We start from the raw sequence: 26948 nt of genomic DNA, 5'->3' as shown, positions 1-26948 counted from the left end.
CATTCTTTCAGCAGACATATTTGAATCTTAATTCGGAGCAGATATTTAAAAGTTTTCAGAAAACCCTGGTCGCATAAAAAACTGAGGGAGATTTTACTGTAATTCTGTTACCAAACTTTGCATCTGCACAGTTCTTCCAGTAAATGTGTTTTTGTGAAATGTTCGGTGTAAATTGTTCAAATTAGTCTTTGTGCATGGAGTTGTATGGTTTGTTAAACTTTGAACTCTATGGTTTTTGGCATACATTTTAAAGTGAGAAATCTGAGTAGAAGTGTAATTCAGTTACTGTGGAATTGACACACACACACACACACACACACACACACACACACACACACGCACAGTTAGAGGGGAAAGAGCCTTGCAGTCATTCCTTAGCTGTTGGCGGTTTTCATTAAAAATGGTTTGACTGAGACATACTGTATGAACACACATACAGAGACCCTGTGGTACCAGAGACCCTGTGGAACCAGAGACCCTGTGGTACCAGAGACCCTGTGGTACCAGAGACCCTTTGGTACCAGAGACCCTTTGGTACCAGAGACCCTTTGGTACCAGAGACCCTGTGGTACCAGAGACCCTTTGGTACCAGAGACCCTTTGGTACCAGAGACCCTGTGGTACCAGAGACCCTGTGGTACCAGAGACCCTGTGGTACAGAGTGGAAAACCATTGGCAGAACTAGTGCTGCTCTGACTAAATGATGACTACAGAATGTCATGTACGTCGACAATGTCATTGACAATGTCATTCCCAGGCTAAGTTATGTATTGCGTCAGTTTGATTATGTCATGTCACGTGTAGACATGGCTGTATCGACTACGGGGTAATAGGCTAGTTCATTAAGAGTGCGTGGAGTTAATCCAGAGATATTGATAGATGTCCAGATAAAGCTCATTGGTACAAACATATAATCAATCAATCACTTATGTAACAGTTACGGAATAGACCACCGTGTGTGTGTGTGTGTGTGTGGGTGTGTGTGTGTGTGTTTGTGTACATGGCTGGTGTGAATAGTTCTGCTAACCCTTTACTAATAGAAAACCCAGTTTGTTATAATACCTGTTTGTCCATGTTAGGTGAGTTAAGCTGAACACAGACAGACAGGCAGACAGGTGAGACAGGTAGGCGTTAAACAGGTGTATGTATTATGAAACCAGCTGTAACCTGTCTGACCTGTTCAGAATGCTGTCACTGTGAGACGAACCAGGAAGTGGAGCTCTGACCCAGCACCGTGAGGAAGGATAAGGTAATCACAAAGGGACACAAGGCTCTGGTATAACTCTGGGAGGACAAACTCTGGGAGGACAAACTCTGGGAGGACAAACTCTGGGAGGACAAACTCTGGGAGGACAAACTCTGGGAGGACTAACTCTGGGAGGACTAACTCTGGGAGGACTAACTCTGGGAGGACTAACTCTGGGAGGACTAACTCTGGGAGGACTAACTCTGGGAGGACTAACTCTGGGAGGACTAACTCTGGGAGGACTAACTCTGGGAGGACTAACTCTGGGAGGACTAACTCCAGAGAACATACAAGTAAATAGAAAGAATAGAATGATGTAATGTACAGCGCATTCCGAAAGTATTCAGACCCCTTGACTTTTTCCACATTTTGTTGCGTTACAGCCTTATTCTAAAATGGATCAATTTTTTTTCCTCATCAATCTACACACAATACCCCATAATGACAAAGCGATTCAATTGATTGGACATGATTTGGAAAGCCACACACCTGTCTATATAAGGTCCCACAGTTGACAGTGCATGTCAGAGCAAAAACCAAGCCATGAGGTCGAATGAATTATCCGTATAGCTCCGGGACAGGATTGTGTCGAGGCACAGATCTGGGGGAAAAGCACACAAAATATTCTGCAGCATTGAAGGTCCCCAAGAACACAGTGGCCTCCATCATTCTTAAATGGAAGACGTTTGGAACCACCAAGACTCTTCCTAGAGCTGGCCGCCCGGCCAAACTGAGCAATCTGGGTGAAGGGCCTTGGTCAGGGAGGTGACCAAGAACCCAATGGTCACTCTGACAGAGCTCCAGAGTTCCTCTGTGGAGATGGGAGAACCTTACAGAAGGACAACCATCTCTGCAGCACTCCACCAATTAGGCCTTTATGGTAGAGTGGCCAGACGGAAGCCACTCCACAGTAAAAGGCACATGATAGCCCGCTTGGAGTTTGCCAATAGACACCTAAAGGACTCTCAGACCATGAGAAACAAGATTATCTGGTCTGATGAAACCAAGATTGAACTCTTTGGACTGAATGCAAAGCGTCAAGTCTGGAGGAAACCTGGCACCATCCCTACGGTGAAGCATGGTGGTGGCAGCATCATACTGTGGGGAGGTTTTTCAGCGGCAGGGACTGGGAGACTAGTCAGGATCGAGGGAAAGATGAATGGAGCAAAGTACAGAGATATCCTTGATGAAAACCTGCTCCAGAGCGCTCAGGACCTCAGACGGGCAAAGGTTCACCTTCCAACAGGTCAACTATCCTAAGCACACAGCCAAGACAACGCAGGAGTGGCTTCGGGACAAGTTTCTTGAGAGGATCTGCGTAGAAAAATGGGAGAAACTCCCCAAATACAGGTGTGCCAAGCGTTGTAGCGTCATACCCAAGAAGACTCGAGGCTGTAATCGCTGCCAAAGGTGCTTCAACAAAGTACTGATTAAACGGTCTGAATACTTATGTAAATGTGTTATTTCCGTAAGAAAAATCTAAATAATGTCCATCCCTAGTTGGAGTATTATGGGTTAAAGAGGGGTTAGTGTGGATGTTTTTAGAAAGAAAGAAAGGGATTTTGAGAGAGAGAGAGAGAGAACGGTTACACAACCATTGCAGCTACTGAATGAGGGAGAGGGAGATAGAATACATTCACTACAGCTGAAAAAAGGAGAGGTGAAGAGAATTACATTCACCACAGAAATACATTTCCAAATCAAATGTTATTTCGTAGACTAACAGTGAAATGGCCTTTCCCAACAATGCAGAGTTAAAGATAAGATAAATAATAAAATAAAACATAGAAATAGTGACACAAGGAATAAATACACAGTGAATAATGAAGGGAGGGAAAAAGGGAGAGACTGAGAGGGAGAGACTGAGGGACAGACTGAGGGGGAGAGACTGAGAGGGACAGACTGAGGGGGAGAGACTGAGAGGGAGAGACTGAGGGGGAGAGACTGAGAGACTGAGAGGGAGAGACTGAGAGACTGAGGGGGAGAGACTGAGAGGGAGAGACTGAGAGGGAGAGACTGAGGGGGAGAGACTGAGAGGGAGAGACTGAGAGGGAGAGACTGAGGGGGAGAGACTGAGGGGGAGAGACTGAGGGGAGAGACTGAGGGGGAGAGACTGAGGGGAGAGACTGAGGGGGAGAGACTGAGGGGGAGAGACTGAGGGGGAGAGAGACTGAGGGGAGAGACTGAGAGGGAGAGACTGAGAGGGAGAGACTGAGAGACTGAGAGGGAGAGACTGAGAGGGAGAGACTGAGGGGGAGAGACTGAGAGGGAGAGACTGAGAGACTGAGAGGGAGAGACTGAGAGGGAGAGACTGAGAGACTGAGAGGGAGAGACTGAGAGGGAGAGACTGAGAGGGGGAGACTGAGAGGGGGAGACTGAGAGGGAGAGACTGAGAGGGAGAGACTGAGAGGGAGAGACTGAGAGGGAGAGACTGAGAGGGGGAGACTGAGAGGGGGAGACTGAGAGGGGGAGACTGAGAGGGAGAGACTGAGAGGGGGAGACTGAGAGGGAGAGACTGAGAGGGAGAGACTAGAGAGAGGGAGAGACTGAGAGGGAGAGACTGAGAGGGAGAGACTGAGAGGGAGAGACTGAGAGGGAGAGACTGAGAGGGAGAGACTGAGAGGGAGAGACTGAGAGGGAGAGACTGAGAGGGGAGAGACTGAGAGGGAGAGACTGAGAGGGAGAGACTGAGAGGGAGAGACTGAGAGGGAGAGACTGAGAGGGAGAGACTGAGGGGGGAGAGACTGAGGGGGAGAGACTGAGAGGGAGAGACTGAGAGGGGAGAGACTGAGAGACTGAGAGGGAGAGACTGAGAGGGAGAGACTGAGAGGGAGAGACTGAGAGGGAGAGACTGAGAGGGAGAGACTGAGAGGGAGAGACTGAGAGGGAGAGACTGAGAGGGAGAGACTGAGGGGGAGAGACTGAGGGGGAGAGACTGAGGGGGAGAGACTGAGGGGGAGAGACTGAGAGGGAGAGACTGAGAGACTGAGAGGGAGAGACTGAGAGACTGAGAGGGAGAGACTGAGAGGGAGAGACTGAGAGGGAGAGACTGAGAGGGAGAGACTGAGAGGGAGAGACTGAGAGGGAGAGACTGAGAGGGAGAGACTGAGAGGGAGAGACTGAGAGGGAGAGACTGAGGGGGAGAGACTGAGGGGGAGAGACTGAGGGGGAGAGACTGAGAGGGAGAGACTGAGAGGGAGAGACTGAGACTGAGAGGGAGAGACTGAGAGACTGAGAGGGAGAGACTGAGAGGGAGAGACTGAGAGGGAGAGACTGAGAGGGAGAGACTGAGAGGGAGAGACTGAGAGGGAGAGACTGAGAGGGAGAGACTGAGAGGGAGAGACTGAGGGGAGAGACTGAGGGGGAGAGACTGAGGGGGAGAGACTGAGGGGGAGAGACTGAGGGGGAGAGACTGAGGGGGAGAGACTGAGGGGGAGAGACTGAGAGGGAGAGACTGAGAGACTGAGAGGGAGAGACTGAGAGGGAGAGACTGAGGGGGAGAGACTGAGAGGAGAGACTGAGAGACTGAGAGGGAGAGACTGAGAGGGAGAGACTGAGAGACTGAGAGGGAGAGACTGAGAGGGAGAGACTGAGAGGGGGAGACTGAGAGGGGGAGACTGAGAGGGGGAGACTGAGAGGGAGAGACTGAGAGGGAGAGACTGAGAGGAGAGACTGAGAGGGAGAGACTGAGAGGGGGGAGACTGAGAGGGGGAGACTGAGAGGGGAGACTGAGAGGGAGAGACTGAGAGGAGAGACTGAGAGGGAGAGACTGAGAGGGAGAGACTGAGAGGGAGAGACTGAGAGGGGAGAGACTGAGAGGAGAGACTGAGAGGAGAGACTGAGAGGGAGAGACTGAGAGGAGAGACTGAGAGGGAGAGACTGAGAGGGAGAGACTGAGAGGAGAGACTGAGAGGGAGAGACTGAGAGGGAGAGACTGAGAGGGAGAGACTGAGAGGGAGAGACTGAGAGGGAGAGACTGAGAGGGAGAGACTGAGAGGGAGAGACTGAGAGGGAGAGACTGAGAGGGAGAGACTGAGAGGGAGAGACTGAGAGGGAGAGACTGAGAGGGAGAGACTGAGAGGGAGAGACTGAGAGGAGAGACTGAGAGGGGAGAGACTGAGAGGGAGAGGAGAGGAGAGACTGAGAGGGAGAGACTGAGAGGAGAGACTGAGAGGGAGAGACTGAGAGGGAGAGACTGAGAGGGAGAGACTGAGAGGGAGAGACTGAGAGGGAGAGACTGAGAGGGAGAGACTGAGAGGGAGAGACTGAGAGGGAGAGACTGAGAGACTGAGAGGGAGAGACTGAGAGGGAGAGACTGAGAGACTGAGAGGGAGAGACTGAGAGGGAGAGACTGAGAGGGAGAGACTGAGAGGGAGAGACTGAGAGGGAGAGACTGAGAGGGAGAGACTGAGAGACTGAGAGGGAGAGACTGAGAGACTGAGAGGGAGAGACTGAGAGACTGAGAGGGAGAGACTGAGAGACTGAGAGGGAGAGACTGAGAGACTGAGAGGGAGAGACTGAGAGACTGAGAGGGAGAGACTGAGAGACGGAGAGACTGAGACTGAGAGGGAGAGACTGAGAGACGGAGAGACTGAGACTGAGAGGGAGAGACTGAGAGACTGAGACTGAGAGGGAGAGACTGAGAGACTGAGAGGGAGAGACTGAGAGGGAGAGACTGAGAGGGAGAGACTGAGAGGGAGAGACTGAGAGGGAGAGACTGAGAGGGAGAGACTGAGAGGGAGAGACTGAGAGGGAGAGACTGAGAGGGAGAGACTGAGAGGGAGAGACTGAGAGGGAGAGACTGAGAGACTGAGAGGGAGAGACTGAGAGACTGAGAGGGAGAGACTGAGAGACTGAGAGGGAGAGACTGAGAGACTGAGAGGGAGAGACTGAGAGACTGAGAGGGAGAGACTGAGAGACTGAGAGGGAGAGACTGAGAGACTGAGAGGGAGAGACTGAGAGACGGAGAGACTGAGACTGAGAGGGAGAGACTGAGAGACGGAGAGACTGAGACTGAGAGGGAGAGACTGAGAGACTGAGACTGAGAGGGAGAGACTGAGAGACTGAGAGGGAGAGACTGAGAGGGAGAGACTGAGAGGGAGAGACTGAGAGGGAGAGACTGAGAGGGAGAGACTGAGAGGGAGAGACTGAGAGGGAGAGACTGAGAGGAGAGACTGAGAGGGAGAGACTGAGAGGGAGAGACTGAGAGGGAGAGACTGAGAGACTGAGAGGGAGAGACTGAGAGACTGAGAGGGAGAGACTGAGAGACTGAGAGGGAGAGACTGAGAGACTGAGAGGGAGAGACTGAGAGACTGAGAGGGAGAGACTGAGAGACTGAGAGGGAGAGACTGAGAGGGAGAGACTGAGAGGGAGAGACTGAGAGGGAGAGACTGAGAGGGAGAGACTGAGAGGGAGAGACTGAGAGGGAGAGACTGAGAGGGAGAGAGACTGAGCGAGGGGGAGAGGGAGAGACGGGGAGAGGGAGAGACGGGGAGAGGGAGAGACGGGGAGAGGGAGAGACGGAGAGCGAGAGATGGAGAGGGAGTGAAATAAAGAGAGAGAGAAATGTATCACTTTAGCTACTGCTGTAGAGACCAGACCAGTAATGTTGTAATCCAATAGATGACATTGAATTCAATCATATTGAACTGAAATGAATACGATATTCATCTAGAGAAGGGGAAATTAGATTAACAGCATACAGACAGAGCACACAGACAGACAGACACACAGGCTTTCATACAGTAGACACCGAGATAGACAGACAGACACATGGCTTTCAGAACACGGACACCAAGAACGATATGATGCTTATTGGATTACATTGTATTTATTACATGATATCCTGTATAAATTAAATAAACTGTACAATTAAAAAGGGCAATACATGGCATTCTCACGTTTTAATGAGGTCAGTCATTGGAGTCCAGATATCTGTGAGATCCCGTAGTCATTCAGTTCTCTGATCAATAGAAGACATTGAGGTTAGCACAGAGAGTTGGCTAAACAGTAGCAGCAGTGAGTAGAGCAGTCAGCCAAGGTTCAGGCCAAACATCTTTAACCTCTAAACAGGATCAAGATTGATACAACCCCAATCTCTAACCTCTAGCCCCTGAGCTGTAGCCTTAATCCTAACTTCGAACCACTGAACCGTAACCCTAAACCTAACCCCTGACCTCTAACCTTAATCCTAACTTCGAACCACTGAACCGTAACCCTAAACCTAACCCCTGACCTCTAACCTTAATCCTAACTTCGAACCACTGAACCGTAACCCTAAACCTAACCCCTGACCTCTAACCTTAATCCTAACTTGAACCACTGAACCGTAACCCTAAACCTAACCCCTGACCTCTAACCTTAATCCTAACTTCGAACCACTAAACCGTAACCCTAAACCTAACCCCTGACCTCTAACCTTAATCCTAACTTCGAACCACTGAACCGTAACCCTAAACCTAACCCCTGACCTCTAACCTTAATCCTAACTTCGAACCACTGAACCGTAACCCTAAACCTAACCCCTGACCTCTAACCTTAATCCTAACTTCGAACCACTGAACCGTAACCCTAAACCTAACCCCTGACCTCTAACCTTAATCCTAACTTCGAACCACTGAACCGTAACCCTAAACCTAACCCCTGACCTCTAACCTGATCGGCTATGAAAAGCCAACTGAGATTTATTCCTGATTATTATTTGACCATGCTTGTCACTTATGAACATTTTTGAACATCTTGGCATGGTTCTGTTATAATCTTCACCCGGCACAGCCAGAAGAGGACTGGCCACCCCTCATAGCCTGGTTCCTCTCTAGGTTTCTTCCTAGGTTTTCGCCTTTCTAGGGAGTTTTTCCTAGCCACCGTGCTTCTACACCTGCATTACTAGCTGTTTGGGGTTTTAGGCTGGGTTTCTGTACAGCACTTCGAGATATTAGCTGATGTAAGAAGGGCTATATAAAATAAAATTGATTGATTGATTGATAACCTTAATCCTAACTTCGAACCACTGAACCGTAACCCTAAACCTAACCCCTGACCTCTAACCTTAATCCTAACTTCGAACCACTGAACCGTAAACCTAACCCCTGACCTCTAACCTCTAACCTTAATCCTAACTTCGAACCACTGAACCGTAACCCTAAACCTAACCCCTGACCTCTAACCTTAACAGGCAGTCATACCATCAATTAGCATTGTGGCTTGGTTATGTGAAAATGTATGCACTCACTACTGTAAGTCACTCTGGATAAGAGTGTCTGCTAAATGACTAAACTGAAAATGAATATTACTCATAGGTACACTTTAGATTTTGATAGAAAATACAGGGAAACTGAACATGGGAAGGTAAGATGGAGCTGTAATATTGAACATGGGAAGGTAAGATGGAGCTGTAATATTGAACATGGGAAGGTAAGATGGAGCTGTAATATTGAACATGGGAAGGTAAGATGGAGCTGTAATATTGAACATGGGAAGGTAAGATGGAGCTGTAATATTGAACATGGGAAGGTAAGATGGATCTGTAATATAGAACATGGGAAGGTAAGATGGAGCTGTAATATTGAACATGGGAAGGTAAGATGGAGCTGTAATATTGAACATGGGAAGGTAAGATGGAGCTGTAATATTGAACATGGGAAGGTAAGATGGAGCTGTAATATTGAACATGGGAAGGTAAGATGGAGCTGTAATATTGAACATGGGAAGGTAAGATGGATCTGTAATATTGAACATGGGAAGGTAAGATGGAGCTGTAATATTGAACATGGGAAGGTAAGATGGATCTGTAATATTGAACATGGGAAGGTAAGATGGAGCTGTAATATTGAACATGGGAAGGTAAGATGGATCTGTAATATAGAACATGGGAAGGTAAGATGGATCTGTAATATTGAACATGGGAAGGTAAGATGGAGCTGTAATATTGAACATGGGAAGGTAAGATGGATCTGTAATATAGAACATGGGAAGGTAAGATGGAGCTGTAATATAGAACATGGGAAGGTAAGATGGATCTGTAATATAGAACATGGGAAGGTAAGATGGATCTGTAATATTGAACATGGGAAGGTAAGATGGAGCTGTAATATTGAACATGGGAAGGTAAGATGGATCTGTAATATAGAACATGGGAAGGTAAGATGGAGCTGTAATATTGAACATGGGAAGGTAAGATGGAGCTGTAATATTGAACATGGGAAGGTAAGATGGATCTGTAATATAGAACATGGGAAGGTAAGATGGATCTGTAATATTGAACATGGGAAGGTAAGATGGAGCTGTAATATTGAACATGGGAAGGTAAGATGGATCTGTAATATAGAACATGGGAAGGTAAGATGGAGCTGTAATATAGAACATGGGAAGGTAAGATGGATCTGTAATATAGAACATGGGAAGGTAAGATGGATCTGTAATATTGAACATGGGAAGGTAAGATGGAGCTGTAATATTGAACATGGGAAGGTAAGATGGATCTGTAATATAGAACATGGGAAGGTAAGATGGAGCTGTAATATTGAACATGGGAAGGTAAGATGGAGCTGTAATATTGAACATGGGAAGGTAAGATGGATCTGTAATATAGAACATGGGAAGGTAAGATGGAGCTGTAATATTGAACATGGGAAGGTAAGATGGATCTGTAATATAGAACATGGGAAGGTAAGATGGAGCTATAATATTGAACATGGGAAGGTAAGATGGAGCTGTAATATTGAACATGGGAAGGTAAGATGGAGCTGTAATATTGAACATGGGAAGGTAAGATGGATCTGTAATATAGAACATGGGAAGGTAAGATGGATCTGTAATATTGAACATGGGAAGGTAAGATGGAGCTGTAATATTGAACATGGGAAGGTAAGATGGATCTGTAATATAGAACATGGGAAGGTAAGATGGAGCTGTAATATAGAACATGGGAAGGTAAGATGGATCTGTAATATAGAACATGGGAAGGTAAGATGGATCTGTAATATTGAACATGGGAAGGTAAGATGGAGCTGTAATATTGAACATGGGAAGGTAAGATGGATCTGTAATATAGAACATGGGAAGGTAAGATGGAGCTGTAATATTGAACATGGGAAGGTAAGATGGAGCTGTAATATTGAACATGGGAAGGTAAGATAGATCTGTAATATAGAACATGGGAAGGTAAGATGGAGCTGTAATATTGAACATGGGAAGGTAAGATGGATCTGTAATATAGAACATGGGAAGGTAAGATGGAGCTGTAATATTGAACATGGGAAGGTAAGATGGAGCTGTAATATTGAACATGGGAAGGTAAGATGGAGCTGTAATATTGAACATGGGAAGGTAAGATGGATCTGTAATGACAAGACGGAAGAGAGAGGGAGGCAAGAAAACAAGAAAGGAGAGGAGAAAGAGAAAGATATATATATATAGAGAGGGAAGGGGACAGAGAGATGTCAGAACCAAGGCAGAGGAGGAGAGCGAGAGGAAGGGATATGATGAGAGAAACCAAGAAACAGAGGTTGGAAGAGAAACAGGGTTGGGGGTAGAGAGGGGTAGTGAGAGGGCTAGAGAGGGGGAGGGAGGGCGAGAGAGGGCTAGAGAGGGCTAGAGAGGGGGAGAGAGGGGGAGAGAGGGCTAGAGAGGGGGATGCAGAGGTAGAGATATAGAGAGAGAGACCGATGGAGAGGGTAGAGAGAGACCGATGGAGAGAGTAGAGAGAGACATGAAAAGAGTACAGTTGCCCTTCATGCATTCTTGCACACATTTGTCATCATCGGGTGCAGTCTACACAACCTTCCTCCAACTGGGACTAATGTGTGTGTGTGTGTGTGTGTGTATGACCAGAGCGCACTTGGACTAATTCTCAGGATGTGTCCCTACGTGTGTGTTTTTGTCTATACCTAAAGCATACTTTGAGTCATCAGGGTGTGTGTGCAAACACTACCTCAGCCTTGGACCAAAGTGACTAAGGGTTTTTAATCCAGTTCATCATTACATGGAGTGTTGCAAAACAGGAAACACAACAGAAAACACACACACACACACTGTGGACAGTAGTTTATCTGAGTAGACTGCAGCAGAGCAGACTATACTAGGCACATGTTCTTAATGTAGGTCACGACAAGGTTAAGGGTTCATTAATTGACTGATTGGATTGATATATCGCTTCTTGACGTGGAGGATCAAAGCACTAGGGTTTGTGGTTACAATCTTATTTGTATCAGTCCTCTCTAGCATGGTCAAATAGTGATATCCTGTCTGTCCTCATGGTCAAATAGTGATATCCTGTCTGTCCTCATGGTCAAATAGGGATATCCTGTCTGTCTGGCCTCATGGTCAAATAGTGATATCCTGTCTGTCCTCATGGTCAAATAGTGATATCATGTCTGTCTGGCCTCATGGTCAAATAGTGATATCCTGTCTGTCTGTCCTCATGGTCAAATAGTGATACCCTGTCTGCTCTTATTGTCAAGTGGTGATATCCTGTCTGTCTGTCCTCATGGTCAAATAGTGATATCCTGTCTGTCTGGCCTCATGGTCAAATAGTGATATCCTGTCTGTCCTCATGGTCAAATAGTGATATCATGTCTGTCTGGCCTCATGGTCAAATAGTGATATACCCTGTCTGTCTGTCCTCATGGTCAAATAGTGATATCCTGTCTGTCCTCATGGTCAAATAGTGATATCATGTCTGTCTGGCCTCATGGTCACATAGTGATATACCCTGTCTGTCTGTCCTCATGGTCAAATAGTGATACCCTGTCTGTCGGTCTGTCCTCTTGGTCAAATAGTGATATCCTGTCTGTCTGCCCTTATGGTCAAGTGGTGATATCCTGTCTGTCTGTCCTCATGGTCAAATAGTGATCTCTGTCTGCCCTTATGGTCAAGTAGTGATATCCTGTCTGTCTGTCCTCATGATCAAATAGTGATATCATGTCTGTCCTCATGGTCAAATAGTGATATCCTGTCTGTCTGTCCTCATGGTCAAATAGTGACATCCTGTCTGTCTGTCCTCATGGTTATATAGTGACATCATGTCTCTCCTCATGGTCATAGTGATGTCTGTCTGTCTGTCTGTCTGTCTGTCTGTCTGTCTGTCTGTCCTCATGGTCATATAGTGCTAGCTGTGTTCAGTGACAGTACAACCCTACCAGTTTCTTGTGTCACCGACAGCCTCCTCTGTAGCTCAACTGGTAGAGCACGGCGCTTGTAACGCCAAGGTAGTGGGTTCGATCCCCGGGACCACCCATACACAAAAAAATGTATGCACGCATGACTGTAAGTCGCTTTGGATAAAAGCGTCTGCTAAATGGCATATTATTATTATTATTATTAGGTCCCAACCCTTGCTGTCGTCTCCCATTCTCCTCCCTTTCCCCCTCTTCCTCCCCCCTGCTCTGTTCCTTTCCGGTTGTTGGTTTGTTTGTTGTTTATTGAACCTGGTCATGGTGTCTAGACATTCCGTACTGTAGGCCACAGCCATGGTGTCTAGACATTCCGTACTGTAGGCCACAGCCATGGTGTCTAGACATTCCGTACTGTAGGCCACAGCCATGGTGTCTAGACATTCCGTACTGTAGGCCACAGCCATGGTGTCTAGACATTCCGTACTGTAGGCCACAGCCATGGTGTCTAGACATTCCGTATCTGGTCTGATAGACCCACTAATACCTGTCATGTGTGCAGAGCTGAATGATGACAGCTTCACCTGTTTATGTGCGGCTTCCGCTGTATAGCCAGTTGCTTTAGATCTGTTAACACACACACAGATCTGCAGACAGAAAACCGTCAGGACAGGACAGGGCAGGACAGGGCAGGACAGGGCAGGGCAGGACAGGGCAGGGCAGGGCAGGACAGGACGGGGCAGGGCAGGGCAGGGCAGGGCAGGGCAGGGCAGGGCAGGACAGAGCAGGACGGGCCAGGACAGGACGGGCCAGGACAGGACGGGGCAGGACAGGACAGGGCAGGACAGGACAGGGCACGGCAGGACAGGGCAGGACAGGGCAGGGCAGGGCAGGACGGGGCAGGACAGGACAGGGCAGGGCGGGACAGGGCAGGGCAGGGCAGGGCAGGACAGGACAGGACAGAGCCACATTTGTATGGACGTATGTGTGACAGCTTGTGTGTGTGTTTGGGACAGACTGAGGCAGGGTCACATCAGTGTGTGTGTGTTTGGGACAGACTGAGGCAGGGTCACATCAGAGTGTGTTTGGGACAGACTGAGGCAGGGTCACATCAGAGTGTGTTTGGGACAGACTGAGGCAGGGTCACATCATAGTGTGTGTGTTTGGGACAGACTGAGGCAGGGTCACATCAGTGTGTGTGTTTGGGACAGACTGAGGCAGGGTCACATCATAGTGTGTTTGGGACAGACTGAGGCAGGGTCACATCAGTGTGTGTGTTTGTCTGTATATATATGTGTGTGTGTGAGGGCCAGATGTCTGTGTGTGTGTTGGTTTTGCTAATCTGCCCTGGGGTAGAGGGTGTGACAGTCACAGGACAAATCCAGGAAATAAAGTTATTTATAGCATGTTTATTTAATCATCTACTACACTGTCTGATAGTGGACAACATTGTCTGGCACAGAGACTGTATTATGGTGTGTGCGTGCGTGAATGGATGCCAATGGATGTTTCCAATGCCATCTGGTAAATCCAGGACAGAGAGCATTTCAGATCGCTGGTCCCCGCACGCAGGCTCTGACCGCAGGGCAATATATTAGAGAGAGAGAGTCTCTTCTTAGCTTCTGCCCTTATTCCTTCAGTCTCATCTGAAACATCTCTCCTCTCACGCCATCTACGGAGAGATGGAGAGAGGAGAAGACGAGTAGAGGTAGAGAGAAAGAGACCGAAGGAGAGGATAGTAGTCTGTGGGATTCTGGTGTCTGTCATTAGAGGGGTGGGTGGGGGTTAGGGACAGAGGGGTCTCTCTCTCTTCAGGGGTTCTTGGAGGCATGAGGGGGTTAGGGAGGAGGGGACATGGGACAGGGGGGATGAGGTGGTCGGGGGGTTAGGGAGGAGGGGACAGGGGGATGAGGTGGTCGGGGGTTAGGGTGGAGGGGACAGGGGATGAGGTGGTCGGGGGTTAGGGTGGAGGGGATGAGGTGGTCGGGGGTTAGGGTGGAGGGACATGGGACAGGGGATGAGGTGGTCGGGGGTTAGGGTGGAGGGGACATGGGACAGGGGGATGAGGTGGTCGGGGGGGTTAGGGTGGAGGGACAGGGGGATGAGGTGGTCGGGGGGTTAGGGGTGGAGGGGACAGGGGGATGAGGTGGTCGGGGGGTTAGGGTGGAGGGGATGAGGTGGTCGGGGGTTAGGGTGGAGGGGATGAGGTGGTCGGGGGTTAGGGTGGAGGGGACAGGGGGATGAGGTGGTCGGGGGTTAGGGTGGAGGGGATGAGGTGGTCGGGGGGTTAGGGTGGAGGGGACAGGGGATGAGGTGGTCGGGGGTTAGGGTGGAGGGGACAGGGGGGATGAGGTGGTCGGGGGTTAGGGGTGGAGGGGACAGGGGACAGGGGGATGAGGTGGTCGGGGGGTTAGGGTGGAGGGGACAGGGGGATGAGGTGGTCGGGGGTTAGGGTGGAGGGGACAGGGGGATGAGGTGGTCGGGGGTTAGGGTGGAGGGGACAGGGGGATGAGGTGGTCGGGGGTTAGGGTGGAGGGGACAGGGGGATGAGGTGGTTGGGGGTTAGGGTGGAGGGGACAGGGGGATGAGGTGGTCGGGGGTTAGGGTGGAGGGGACAGGGGGATGAGGTGGTCGGGGGTTAGGGTGGAGGGGACAGGGGGATGAGGTGGTCGGGGTTAGGGTGGAGGGGACAGGGGGGATGAGGTGGTCGGGGGTTAGGGTGGAGGGGACAGGGGGATGAGGTGGTCGGGGGTTAGGGTGGAGGGGATGAGGTGGATGAGGTGGTTGGGGGTTAGGGTGGAGGGGATGAGGTGGTCGGGGGTTAGGGTGGAGGGGACAGGGGGATGAGGTGGTCGGGGGTTAGGGTGGAGGGGACAGGGGGATGAGGTGGTCGGGGGGTTAGGGTGGAGGGGACAGGGGGATGAGGTGGTCGGGGGGTTAGGGGTGGAGGGGACAGGGGGATGAGGTGGTCGGGGGGTTAGGGTGGAGGGGATGAGGTGGATGAGGTGGTTGGGGTTAGGGTGGAGGGGATGAGGTGGTCGGGGGTTAGGGTGGAGGGGACAGGGGATGAGGTGGTCGGGGGGTTAGGGTGGAGGGGACAGGGGGATGAGGTGGTCGGGGGTTAGGGTGGAGGGGACAGGGGGATGAGGTGGTCGGGGGTTAGGGTGGAGGGGATGAGGTGGATGAGGTGGTTGGGGGGTTAGGGTGGAGGGGATGAGGTGGTCGGGGGTTAGGGTGGAGGGGACAGGGGGGATGAGGTGGTCGGGGGGTTAGGGGTGGAGGGGACAGGGGGATGAGGTGGTCGGGGGTTAGGGTGGAGGGGACAGGGGGATGAGGTGGTCGGGGGTTAGGGTGGAGGGGACAGGGGGATGAGGTGGTCGGGGTTAGGGTGGAGGGGATGAGGTGGATGAGGTGGTTGGGGGTTAGGGTGGAGGGGATGAGGTGGTCGGGGGTTAGGGGTGGAGGGGACAGGGGGATGAGGTGGTCGGGGGTTAGGGTGGAGGGGACAGGGGGATGAGGTGGTCGGGGGTTAGGGTGGAGGGGACAGGGGGATGAGGTGGTTGGGGGTTAGGGTGGAGGGGACAGGGGGATGAGGTGGTCGGGGGCAAGGTTAAGCCCTGTCATCGACTCTGTGTGGTCTCCTTACATACCCCACCCTAACAACGTGTCTGTGTGTGTGTGAGTCTGTCTGTGTGTTTGATCTTACAGGTATTTAGAGGTTGAGTGTGTGTCAGTGACTTGATACTTGTAGAGGACATTTTCCAGCAGTGGAAAATCTGTGGCAGTAGCAGTATTGTTAACAGTATTACAGATACACTATTGTATTAATGGCAGTAGCAGTATTAATAATATATTATTGTATTAATGACAGTAGCAGTATTATTGATACACTATTGTATTAATTACAGTAGTAGTATTATTGATACACTATTGTATTAATGACAGTAGTAGGATTATTGATACACTATTGTATTAATGTCAGTAGCAGTATTATTGATACACTATTGTATTAATTACAGTAGTAGTATTATTGATACACTATTGTATTAATGACAGTAGTAGGATTATTGATACACTATTGTATTAATGACAGTAGTAAATTATTGATACACTATTGTATTAATGACAGTAGTAGTATTATTGATACACTATTGTATTAATGACAGTAGTAGTATTATTGATACACTATTGTATTAATACTCTTCCTCTCTCTGCCCTCCTCTCTCTCTCCCTCTCTCCCTCTCTCTCTGCCAACTCTCTCCCTCTCTCTTCGCCCTCCTCTCTCTCTCCCTCTCACTCCGCCCCCTCTCTCTCCGCCCCCTCTCTCTCCGCCCCCTCTCTCCGGCCCCCTCTCTCTCCCTCTCTCTCCGCCCCCTCTCTCTCCCTCTCTCTCCGCACTCCTCCCTCTCTCCCGCTCTCTCCGCCCTCCTCCCTCTCTCCCGCTCTCTCAGCCCTCATCTCCCTCTCCCCCTCCCTCTCTCCGCCCTCCTCTCTCTCGCCCTCTCTCTCCGCCCTCCTCTCTCTCTCCCTCTCTCCCTCTCTCTCTGCCAACTCTCTCCCTCTCTCTCCGCCCTCCTCTCTCTCCCTCTCTCTCCGCCCTCCTCTCTCCGCCCCCTCTCTCTCCCTCTCTCTCTGCCCCCTCTCTCTCCCTCTCTCTCTGCCCCCTCTCTCTCCCTCTCTCTCTGCCTCCCTCTCTCTCTGCCCCCCTCTCTCTCCCTCTCTCTCTGCCCCTCTCTCTCTCCCTCTCTCTCCGCCCTCCTCTCTCTCTCTGCCAACTCTCTCCCTCTCTCTCCGCCCTCCTCTTTCTTTCTCTCCGCCCTCCTCTCTCTCTCTCCCTCTCTCTCCGCCCCCCTCTCTCTCCCTCTCTCTCCGCCCCCTCTCTCTCCCTCTCTCTCCCTCTGTCTCTCTGCCCCCTCTCTCTTTTATATGGTTATTTCCTCTATTCTGTCTATCATGGGATGGATGGATAGACAGACAGTTGAATTTTTAAGAAATAGACACATTTGACTTGTGGCTGAGTTATCTAGTGGAAACCCAGGAGAGGCGCGTGAGTGAAGAAAGACACCAAGTGCAGAGTCAAACAACGATGTGCTGGTGCAACCAAACATAGTTGTTGATGAGGCTCTGTAGGGTGTAGCTAGGAGAGAACTGTGACTGACAAGTGAATTCAAATGTCGCAGAGAGCGTGGGGGTTACCGCGTGAAATCCCATGGACAGGGTTGTATTCACTAGACAAAACAGAGGCAGACGGGCTGAAATTGGGGGAGGTACGATGTCAACTTGTCCAATAAGAAACACCTGCTTTCTTTTCCGGCACCACATCCGATTGAAAAGTACTGGGGCAGTTGCTTTCCAGTGGCTCTGCTCCCTCCATCCCCCTCTCCTCTCTCTTCTCTTCTCCCCCTGTCTATTTTATGTGAGGTGAATTCATCCTTCCTCTGTAGAGCTGGTCTGAAAGCACCCAGTGTCCTGCGTAGATGACCTCTTACAGATGTCCTGCGTAGATGACCTCTTACAGATGTCCTGCGTAGATGACCTCTTACAGATGGTCCTGTTACAGGCCTCTGAAGCGACACACTACGGAAATATCAGTGTCTCACTCTCTCTCTCTTCCTGTCAACCTCTGATTCTCTATATCTTTCTCTCTCTCTCTCTCTCTCTCACACACACACACACACACACACACTCCTCTAATCTAATTACCCAGATCATTAGTAAAGTGTGAGGCAGCTCTCATGTCTTGTAATGACATTAACACTCCTTCCTGTTTCAGAACCTTGTAATGTTAGAACAATACCTGACGCACACAGTACACTGTACTATACTATAATATAATATTATACTATACACTATACTATATACTATACACTATGCTATACACTATACTATATACTATACTATGCTATACACTATACTACGCTACACACAATAATATACACTATACTACACTGTACACTCTACTATACACTGTACTATACACTATGCACTATACTATATACTATACACTGTAGTACACTATACACTATACTACACTATACACTATACTATATACTATACACTATACTATACAATATACTACACTATACACTATACTATACACTATATGATATAATATACACTATACTATATACTCTACAGTATACTACACAGTACGCTATACTACACTATATAATATACACTATGCTATATACTATACTATATATTATAACTATACTACGCTATACACTATACTACGCTATACACTATAATATACTCTACAGTATACAACGCTGTACGCTTTACTAAACTATACACTTTACTACATACTATAAACAATGTCCCGTGTAGCTCAGTTGGTAGAGCATGGCGTTTTCAACGCCAGGGTTGTGGGTTCGATTCCCACGGGGGACCAGTATGAAAATGTATGCACTCACTAACTGTAAGTCGCTCTGGATAAGAGTGTGTGCTAAAATGACTAAAATGTAAGATGCTATACACTATACTATACACTATAATATACTATACTATATACTATACACTGTACTATACCCTATGCTATACACTGTATATACACTACACGCTATACACTATACTACATACTATACACTATGCTATACAATATACTATGCACTATAATATACACTATACCCTATACTATAAACTATACATAGACTACACACTATACAATATACTACACTATACACTATACGCTATACAATATACTACACTATACACTATACTATATACTATACACTATACTTCATACTAAACACTATGCTATGCACTATACTATACACTATAATATACTATACACTATACTATACACTTTACACTGTACTATACCATACACTATACATAAACTATACTATACCCTATACATACACTATGCTACACGATACACTATATACTAGGTACTATACACTATGCTATACACTATACTATACACTATAATATTATATACTATATACTATACACTATACTATACCCTATACATGCACATACAGTACACTAGACATACTATACACTACACTATATATACTATACATATATACCTGCACATTCAGTACACTAGACATACCATGCATTATAATGGACTTGCAGCACACATATATTAATTACACTCACATGGTCAGATTTCAGGCCAGTTTTTTAGTTTTACCGTAGGATTGGGGGATGGTAAGCAGATCCTAGATCTGTGCCTAAGGGCAACTTCTACCCAGTTCACAAATCAGTCACATGGTCTTATGAAAGGTGCCCTCCCCCCAAATGCCCCCCCCCCCCTTTATGTACAGAATCTAGAATGAGTTTGGATGTGAACACATTTGGGGCCGTCTGATAGGTCCAGAAACCGATGGGTTGGGCCAGAGCCAGAACACGTGGGTAAAGCAGCGGTTTGATAATTTGTCATTGGCTTTTATACTCTGATTGATTGGTTAAAGACCATCCAATTGCTGATTACTTTCTTTAGTACAACACCCCTTTTGCCCCTCGTCACCACAAATGACTTCAATGATGGCATTCTCAGATTAAAGTATGTAGCGAACAACAGAGCAGCAGTATAATTTAGTGTAAGTCATCAGGCTAGTGGCCACATCATTTCCCCATGGGTTTCAGCCCTAATGCTACGCAATCAATACAGGCCTGAGGGTGCGTGTGTGTGCTAATTTGTGTGTGTGCAGTACATTCCACGTGTGTGTGTGTGTTTGACATTTGACTGCTTGCTGTAGAGCACATGTATCTGTGCTGTTTGTGTCCCAGTGCAGTAGGATAGATGATATTCCTGTTTGTGTTACAGTGCAGTAGAATATATGATATTCCTGTTTGTGTCCCAGTGCAGTAGCATAGATGATATTCCTGTTTGTGTCACAGTGAAGTAGGATAGATGATATTCCTGTTTGTGTCCCAGTGCAGTAGGATAGATTATATTCCTGTTTGCTGTCACAGTGAAGTAGGATAGATGATATTCCTGTTTGTGTCACAGTGCAGTAGGATAGATGATATTCCTGTTTGTGTCCCAGTGCAGTAGGATAGATGATATTCATGTTTGTGTTCCAGTGCAGTAAGATATATGATATTTCTGTTTGTGTCACAGTGCAGTAGTATAGATGATATTCCTGTTTGTGTCACAGTGCAGTAGGATAGATGATATTCCTGTTTGTGTCACAGTGCAGTAGGATAGATGATATTCCTGTTTGTGTCACAGTGCAGTAGGATAGATGATATTCCTGTTTGTGTCACAGTGCAGTAGGATAGATGATATTCCTGTTTGTGTCACAGTGCAGTAGGATAGATGATATTCCTGTTTGTGTCACAGTGCAGTAGAATATATATGATATTCCTGTTTGTGTCACAGTGCAGTAGGATAGATGATATTCCTGTTTGTGTCACAGTGCAGTAGGATAGATGATATTCCTGTTTGTGTCACAGTGCAGTAGGATAGATGATATTCCTGTTTGTGTCACAGTGCAGTAGAATATATATGATATTCCTGTTTGTGTCACAGTGCAGTAGGATAGATGATATTCCTGTTTGTGTCACAGTGCAGTAGAATATAGATGATATTCCTGTTTGTGTCACAGTGCAGTAGGATGTACATTAGTTTGGGCCGGTGGCCAATAGGTTGCTGGTTCTGGTCCCCAATTTGACTTGGTGGGAGATCTGTCGACGTGCCCTTGGGCAGGGCGCTTGACCCTGGTTGCTCCTGTGGGTCGCTCTGGACGGGTGTCTGCTAAATGACTGAATGTAATATGTTGAGAAGCTTTACTGCAGGTAGAACTATAGAACACAACGTCCGATTTGGACCAAACCTCTTCTGAACAATGATTTAAGATGGAATGAATCCAAATAAATTGTCAAAAGCCACCCCACGGACACCCCCAAACTCCACATCAAGCCCACACCAATGACCGGTATATAGTATCAGTTATATATGTTTAACAAGTAGTATATAGCTGTGGCTTGGATAATTGTTTATTCAACCAATGTAATGTATTCTCAATGAATTTGGTGATGTTTTTTTCCCCCTGGTCAGAGAAATAGTCATTGAAGTTGTTATGGTTATGCGATGGGATGTACACCTGATGTTACCACGTTCTGACCACTAGGTGGTGTTTCTGCTATACAACTGACTCACTCTGTCATCCAGTTAGAGGTTGCCAGTTGCACATCCAATACAAATTCACCAATATGGTTTTGATTCAGAATGAGGAAGGGGTAACCTCCCTATCAGAATGGACCAATCAACATGTTAATTGGCCACAGTTGAAGTTGGGTCCTACCCAGATTATGCCATTACATTTGACTTGGTCCCTGGGAAACCTATAGATGATGAGCATACGATGGTGATTGTGTGAGCCTTTGATTTTTCTAGTTTGCTGCTATGATGATGAGTACTGGATTAGAATTGCGGATGCTGTGGATGAAGAAAACATGGACATAAAGGTGAAATTCATGCATCCAACTTATCCAGCATGGTCATAATTTTGGCCAAACATACAGGACACATGTTATATACCAAAACCAAGCATCATCTGCACCATTAAGGCAATTTACCACTGCAACTGGTTGCCAATATCATTTGGGGTGTAGTGACATCACTGCAATTGAAGGTGCACTTAAGACAGAAAAGAAAGTGAAAGAGTGACATTTCTTTACAATAATACATTTACTTGTGTTTGTGCTGTAGGTGCCGTCATTCTCTTATCAAACTTTACACTGTTCTTCACAGGGATTACCTTTGTACAATTTTCAATGGAAATTCATGTTTTATTTCTCTGTCCATATTGTCCATGAGTTTTTAGTAGATGGAAAACAGTCTAATTAAAATACCATTTTTTTCACAACACAATCAATCAAATATATTTATAAAGCCCTTTTTACATCCGCAGATATCACAAAGTGCTTATACAAAAACCCAGCCTAAAAAACTGCCAGCAGTTTGACTGAATTGCACAATAATTATACATTTATGGATTTTTTTCTGCATTATTTTCTCTTTATTCAACCTGCCTGCCACCCGCCATTCATCCACACAATATTTCATGACCCTAATCCCGCCTGCCCCACGGATATAACCACCCGTGCATCACTAGTGTGTGTGTAATGTGTCCATACACACATTAAAGGGAAGGCTTTGACCAAAATATGCTCAAATATATATATTTGAAATCTCTTCTCTTATCCCTTACTTAGATTTAAACCTTTTTGACGCGGTTGCTAGGTGTTGGGTTAAGGTTGCTACGCTATCACTTTCCATTGGGAGAGCTTGTCTCCATGCTTTTCTATACCAAGACCCTCATGGCATCTCTGATGGCCTCATGGACGCCATCCCACTTCTCACACTGTGTCTTGTTCTTTGTTGTGTGTGTGTGTGTATAGCAGCTACTAACCCCTCCTCTCCCCTTGTGTGTTTCAGATTAACCTGCGTCTCATCCTGGTCAGTGGGAAGACGAAAGAGTTCCTGTTCTCTCCCAATGACTCGGCCGCAGACATCGCCAAACACGTCTACGATAACTGGCCAATGGGTGAGTGACACCTCACAGACACACATTACAACTGGAGGCTGGTGGAGGGAGGATCGGCTATATTCAATTCCAGCCATTGCAATGAGCCTGTCTTAAAGTGACACCAGCCACTACTGGTACATACAGTATAACTACTGGTATACAGTGGGGAAAAAAAGTATTTAGTCAGCCACCAATTGTGCAAGTTCTCCCACTTAAAAAGATGAGAGAGGCCTGTAATTTTCATCATAGGTACACGTCAACTATGACAGACAAATTGAGAAAACATTTTCCAGAAAATCACATTGTAGGATTTTTTATGAATTTATTTGCAAATTATGGTGGAAAATAAGTATTTGGTCACCTACAAACAAGCAAGATTTCTGGCTCTCACAGACCTGTAACTTCTTCTTTAAGAGGCTCCTCAGTCCTCCACTCGTTACCTGTATTTATGGCACCTGTTTGAACTTGTTATCAGTATAAAAGACACCTGTCCACAACCTCAAACAGTCACACTCCAAACTCCACTATGGCCAAGACCAAAGAGCTGTCAAAGGACACCAGAAACAAAATTGTAGACCTGCACCAGGTTGGGAAGACTGAATCTGCAATAGGTAAGCAGCTTGGTTAGAAGAAATCAACTGTGGGAGCAATTATTAGGAAATGGAAGACATACAAGACCACTGATAATCTCCCTCGATCTGGGGCTCCACGCAAGATCTCACCCCGTGGTGTCAAAATGATCACAAGAACGGTGAGCAAAAATCCCAGAACCACACGGGGGGACCTAGTGAATGACCTGCAGAGAGCTGGGACCAAAGTAACAAAGCCTACCATCAGTAACACACTACGCCGCCAGGGACTCAAATCCTGCAGTGCCAGACGTGTCCCCCTGCTTAAGCCAGTACATGTCCAGGCCCGTCTGAAGTTTGCTAGAGTGCATTTGGATGATCCAGAAGAGGATTGGGAGAATGTCATATGGTCAGATGAAACCAAAATAGAACTTTTTGGTAAAAACTCAACTCGTCGTGTTTGGAGGACAAAGAATGCTGAGTTGCATCCAAAGAACACCATACCTACTGTGAAGCATGGGAGTGGAAACATCATGCTTTGGGGCTGTTTTTCTGCAAAGGGACCAGGACGACTGATCCGTGTAAAGGAAAGAATGAATGGGGCCATGTATCGTGAGATTTTGAGTGAAAACCTCCTTCCATCAGCAAGGGCATTGAAGATGAAACGTGGCTGGGTCTTTCAGCATGACAATGATCCCAAACACACCGCCCGGGCAACAAAGGAGTGGCTTCGTAAGAAGCATTTCAAGGTCCTGGAGTGGCCTAGCCAGTCTCCAGACCTCAACCCCATAGAAAATCTTTGGAGGGAGTTGAAAGTACGTGTTGCCTAGCGACAGCCCCAAGACATCACTGCTCTAGAGGAGATCTGCATGGAGGAATGGGCCAAAATACCAGCAACAGTGTGTGAAAACCTTGTGAAGACTTACAGAAAACGTTTGACCTGTGTCATTGCCAACAAAGGGTATATAACAAAGTATTGAGAAACTTTTGTTATTGACCAAATACTTATTTTCCACCATAATTTGCAAATTAATTGATTAAAAATCCTACAATGTGATTTTCTGGATTTTTTTCTCTCATTTTGTCTGTCATAGTTGACGTGTACCTATGATGAAAATTACAGGCCTCTCTCATCTTTTTAAGTGGGAGAACTTGCACAATTGGTGGCTGACTAAATACTTTTTTTCCCCACTGTATATGATACCTCATCCAGTATAACACTACTGGTACATATGATACCTCATCCAGTATAACACTACTGGTACATATGATACCTCATCCAGTATAACACTACTGGTACATATGATACCTCATCCAGTATAACACTACTGGTACATATGATACCTCATCCAGTATAACACTACTGGTACATATGATACCTCATACAGTATAACACTACTGGTACATATGATACCTCATCCAGTATAACACTACTGGTACATATGATACCTCATCCAGTATAACACTACTGGTATATATGATACCTCATCCAGTATAACACTACTGGTACATATGATACCTCATCCAGTATAACACTACTGGTACATATGATACCTCATCCAGTATAACACTACTGGTACATATGATACCTCATCCAGTATAACACTACTGGTACATATGATACCTCATCCAGTATAACACTACTGGTACATATGATACCTCATCCAGTATAACACTACTGGTATATATGATACCTCATCCAGTATAACACTACTGGTATATATGATACCTCATCCAGTATAACACTACTGGTACATATGATACCTCATCCAGTATAACACTACTGGTACATATGATACCTCATCCAGTATAACACTACTGGTACATGTGATATCGCATACAGTATAACACTACTGGTACATGTGATACCTCATCCAGTATAACACTACTGGTACATGTGATACCTCATACAGTATAACACTACTGGTACATGTGATACCTCATCCAGTACAATAAGTAATACAGGGAAGATGGAGGAACTCTGGTGGGAATGATGGGGTCATGTTACAGACCCTGGATCATACGCACACACCTAAACACTAACATGTTACAGATCCTGGATCATACGCACACACCTAAACACTAACATGTTACAGACCCTGGATCATACGCACACACCTAAACACTAACATGTTACAGATCCTGGATCATACGCACACACCTAAACACTAACATGTTACAGACCCTGGATCATACGCACACACCTAAACACTAACATGTTACAGATCCTGGATCATACGCACACACCTAAACACTAACATGTTACAGATCCTGGATCATACGCACACACCTAAACACTAACATGTTACAGACCCTGGATCATACGCACACACCTAAACACTAACATGTTACAGATCCTGGATCATACGCACACACCTAAACACTAACATGTTACAGACCCTGGATCATACGCACACACCTAAACACTAACATGTTACAGACCCTGGATCATACGCACACACCTAAACACTAACATGTTACAGACCCTGGATCATACGCACACACCTAAACACTAACATGTTACAGATCCTGGATCATACGCACACACCTAAACACTAACATGTTGCAGACCCTGGATCATACGCACACACCTAAACACTAACATGTTACAGACCCTGGATCATACGCACACACCTAAACACTAACATGTTACAGATCCTGGATCATACGCACACACCTAAACACTAACATGTTACAGATCCTGGATCATACGCACACACCTAAACACTAACATGTTACAGACCCTGGATCATACGCACACACCTAAACACTAACATGTTACAGATCCTGGATCATACGCACACACCTAAACACTAACATGTTACAGATCCTGGATCATACGCACACACCTAAACACTAACATGTTACAGATCCTGGATCATACGCACACACCTAAACACTAACATGTTACAGATCCTGGATCATACGCACACACCTAAACACTAACATGTTACAGAACCTGGATCATACGCACACACCTAAACACTAACATGTTACAGATCCTGCATCATACGCACACACCTAAACACTAACATGTTACAGACCCTGGATCATACGCACACACCTAAACACTAACATGTTACAGAACCTGGATCATACGCACACACCTAAACACTAACATGTTACAGATCCTGGATCATACGCACACACCTAAACACTAACATGTTACAGATCCTGGATCATACGCACACACCTAAACACTAACATGTTACAGACCCTGGATCATACGCACACACCTAAACACTAACATGTTACAGATCCTGGATCATACGCACACACCTAAACACTAACATGTTACAGACCCTGGATCATACGCGACACACCTAAACACTAACATGTTACAGATCCTGGATCATACGCACACACCTAAACACTAACATGTTACAGATCCTGGATCATACGCACACACCTAAACACTAACATGTTACAGACCCTGGATCATACGCACACACCTAAACACTAACATGTTACAGATCCTGGATCATACGCACACACCTAAACACTAACATGTTACAGACCCTGGATCATACGCACACACC

General features: G+C 46.7%; 1 protein-coding gene and 1 non-coding gene across 2 annotated transcripts in view; both read left to right on the top strand.

Moving 5' to 3' along the window:
- The window catches only part of ubl3a (ubiquitin-like 3a), a 49285-nt gene that overhangs the window by 7185 nt on the left and 15152 nt on the right, over positions 1–26948 (top strand). Inside the window, exon 2 of the mRNA XM_041851433.2 lies at positions 22750–22858. Within this exon, the coding sequence (XP_041707367.1) occupies positions 22750–22858 (109 nt within the window). The remainder of the gene's footprint in view (positions 1–22749; positions 22859–26948) is intronic.
- On the top strand, positions 18673–18746 carry trnae-uuc. Its single transcript has one exon. It is a non-coding gene; the product is annotated as a tRNA-Glu (tRNA).

This window comes from Coregonus clupeaformis, chromosome 27, assembly GCF_020615455.1.
Source record: "Coregonus clupeaformis isolate EN_2021a chromosome 27, ASM2061545v1, whole genome shotgun sequence".
In the NCBI taxonomy this organism is placed as follows: Eukaryota; Metazoa; Chordata; class Actinopteri; order Salmoniformes; family Salmonidae; genus Coregonus; species Coregonus clupeaformis.
This window is presented reverse-complemented; position numbering and strand designations above follow the sequence as displayed.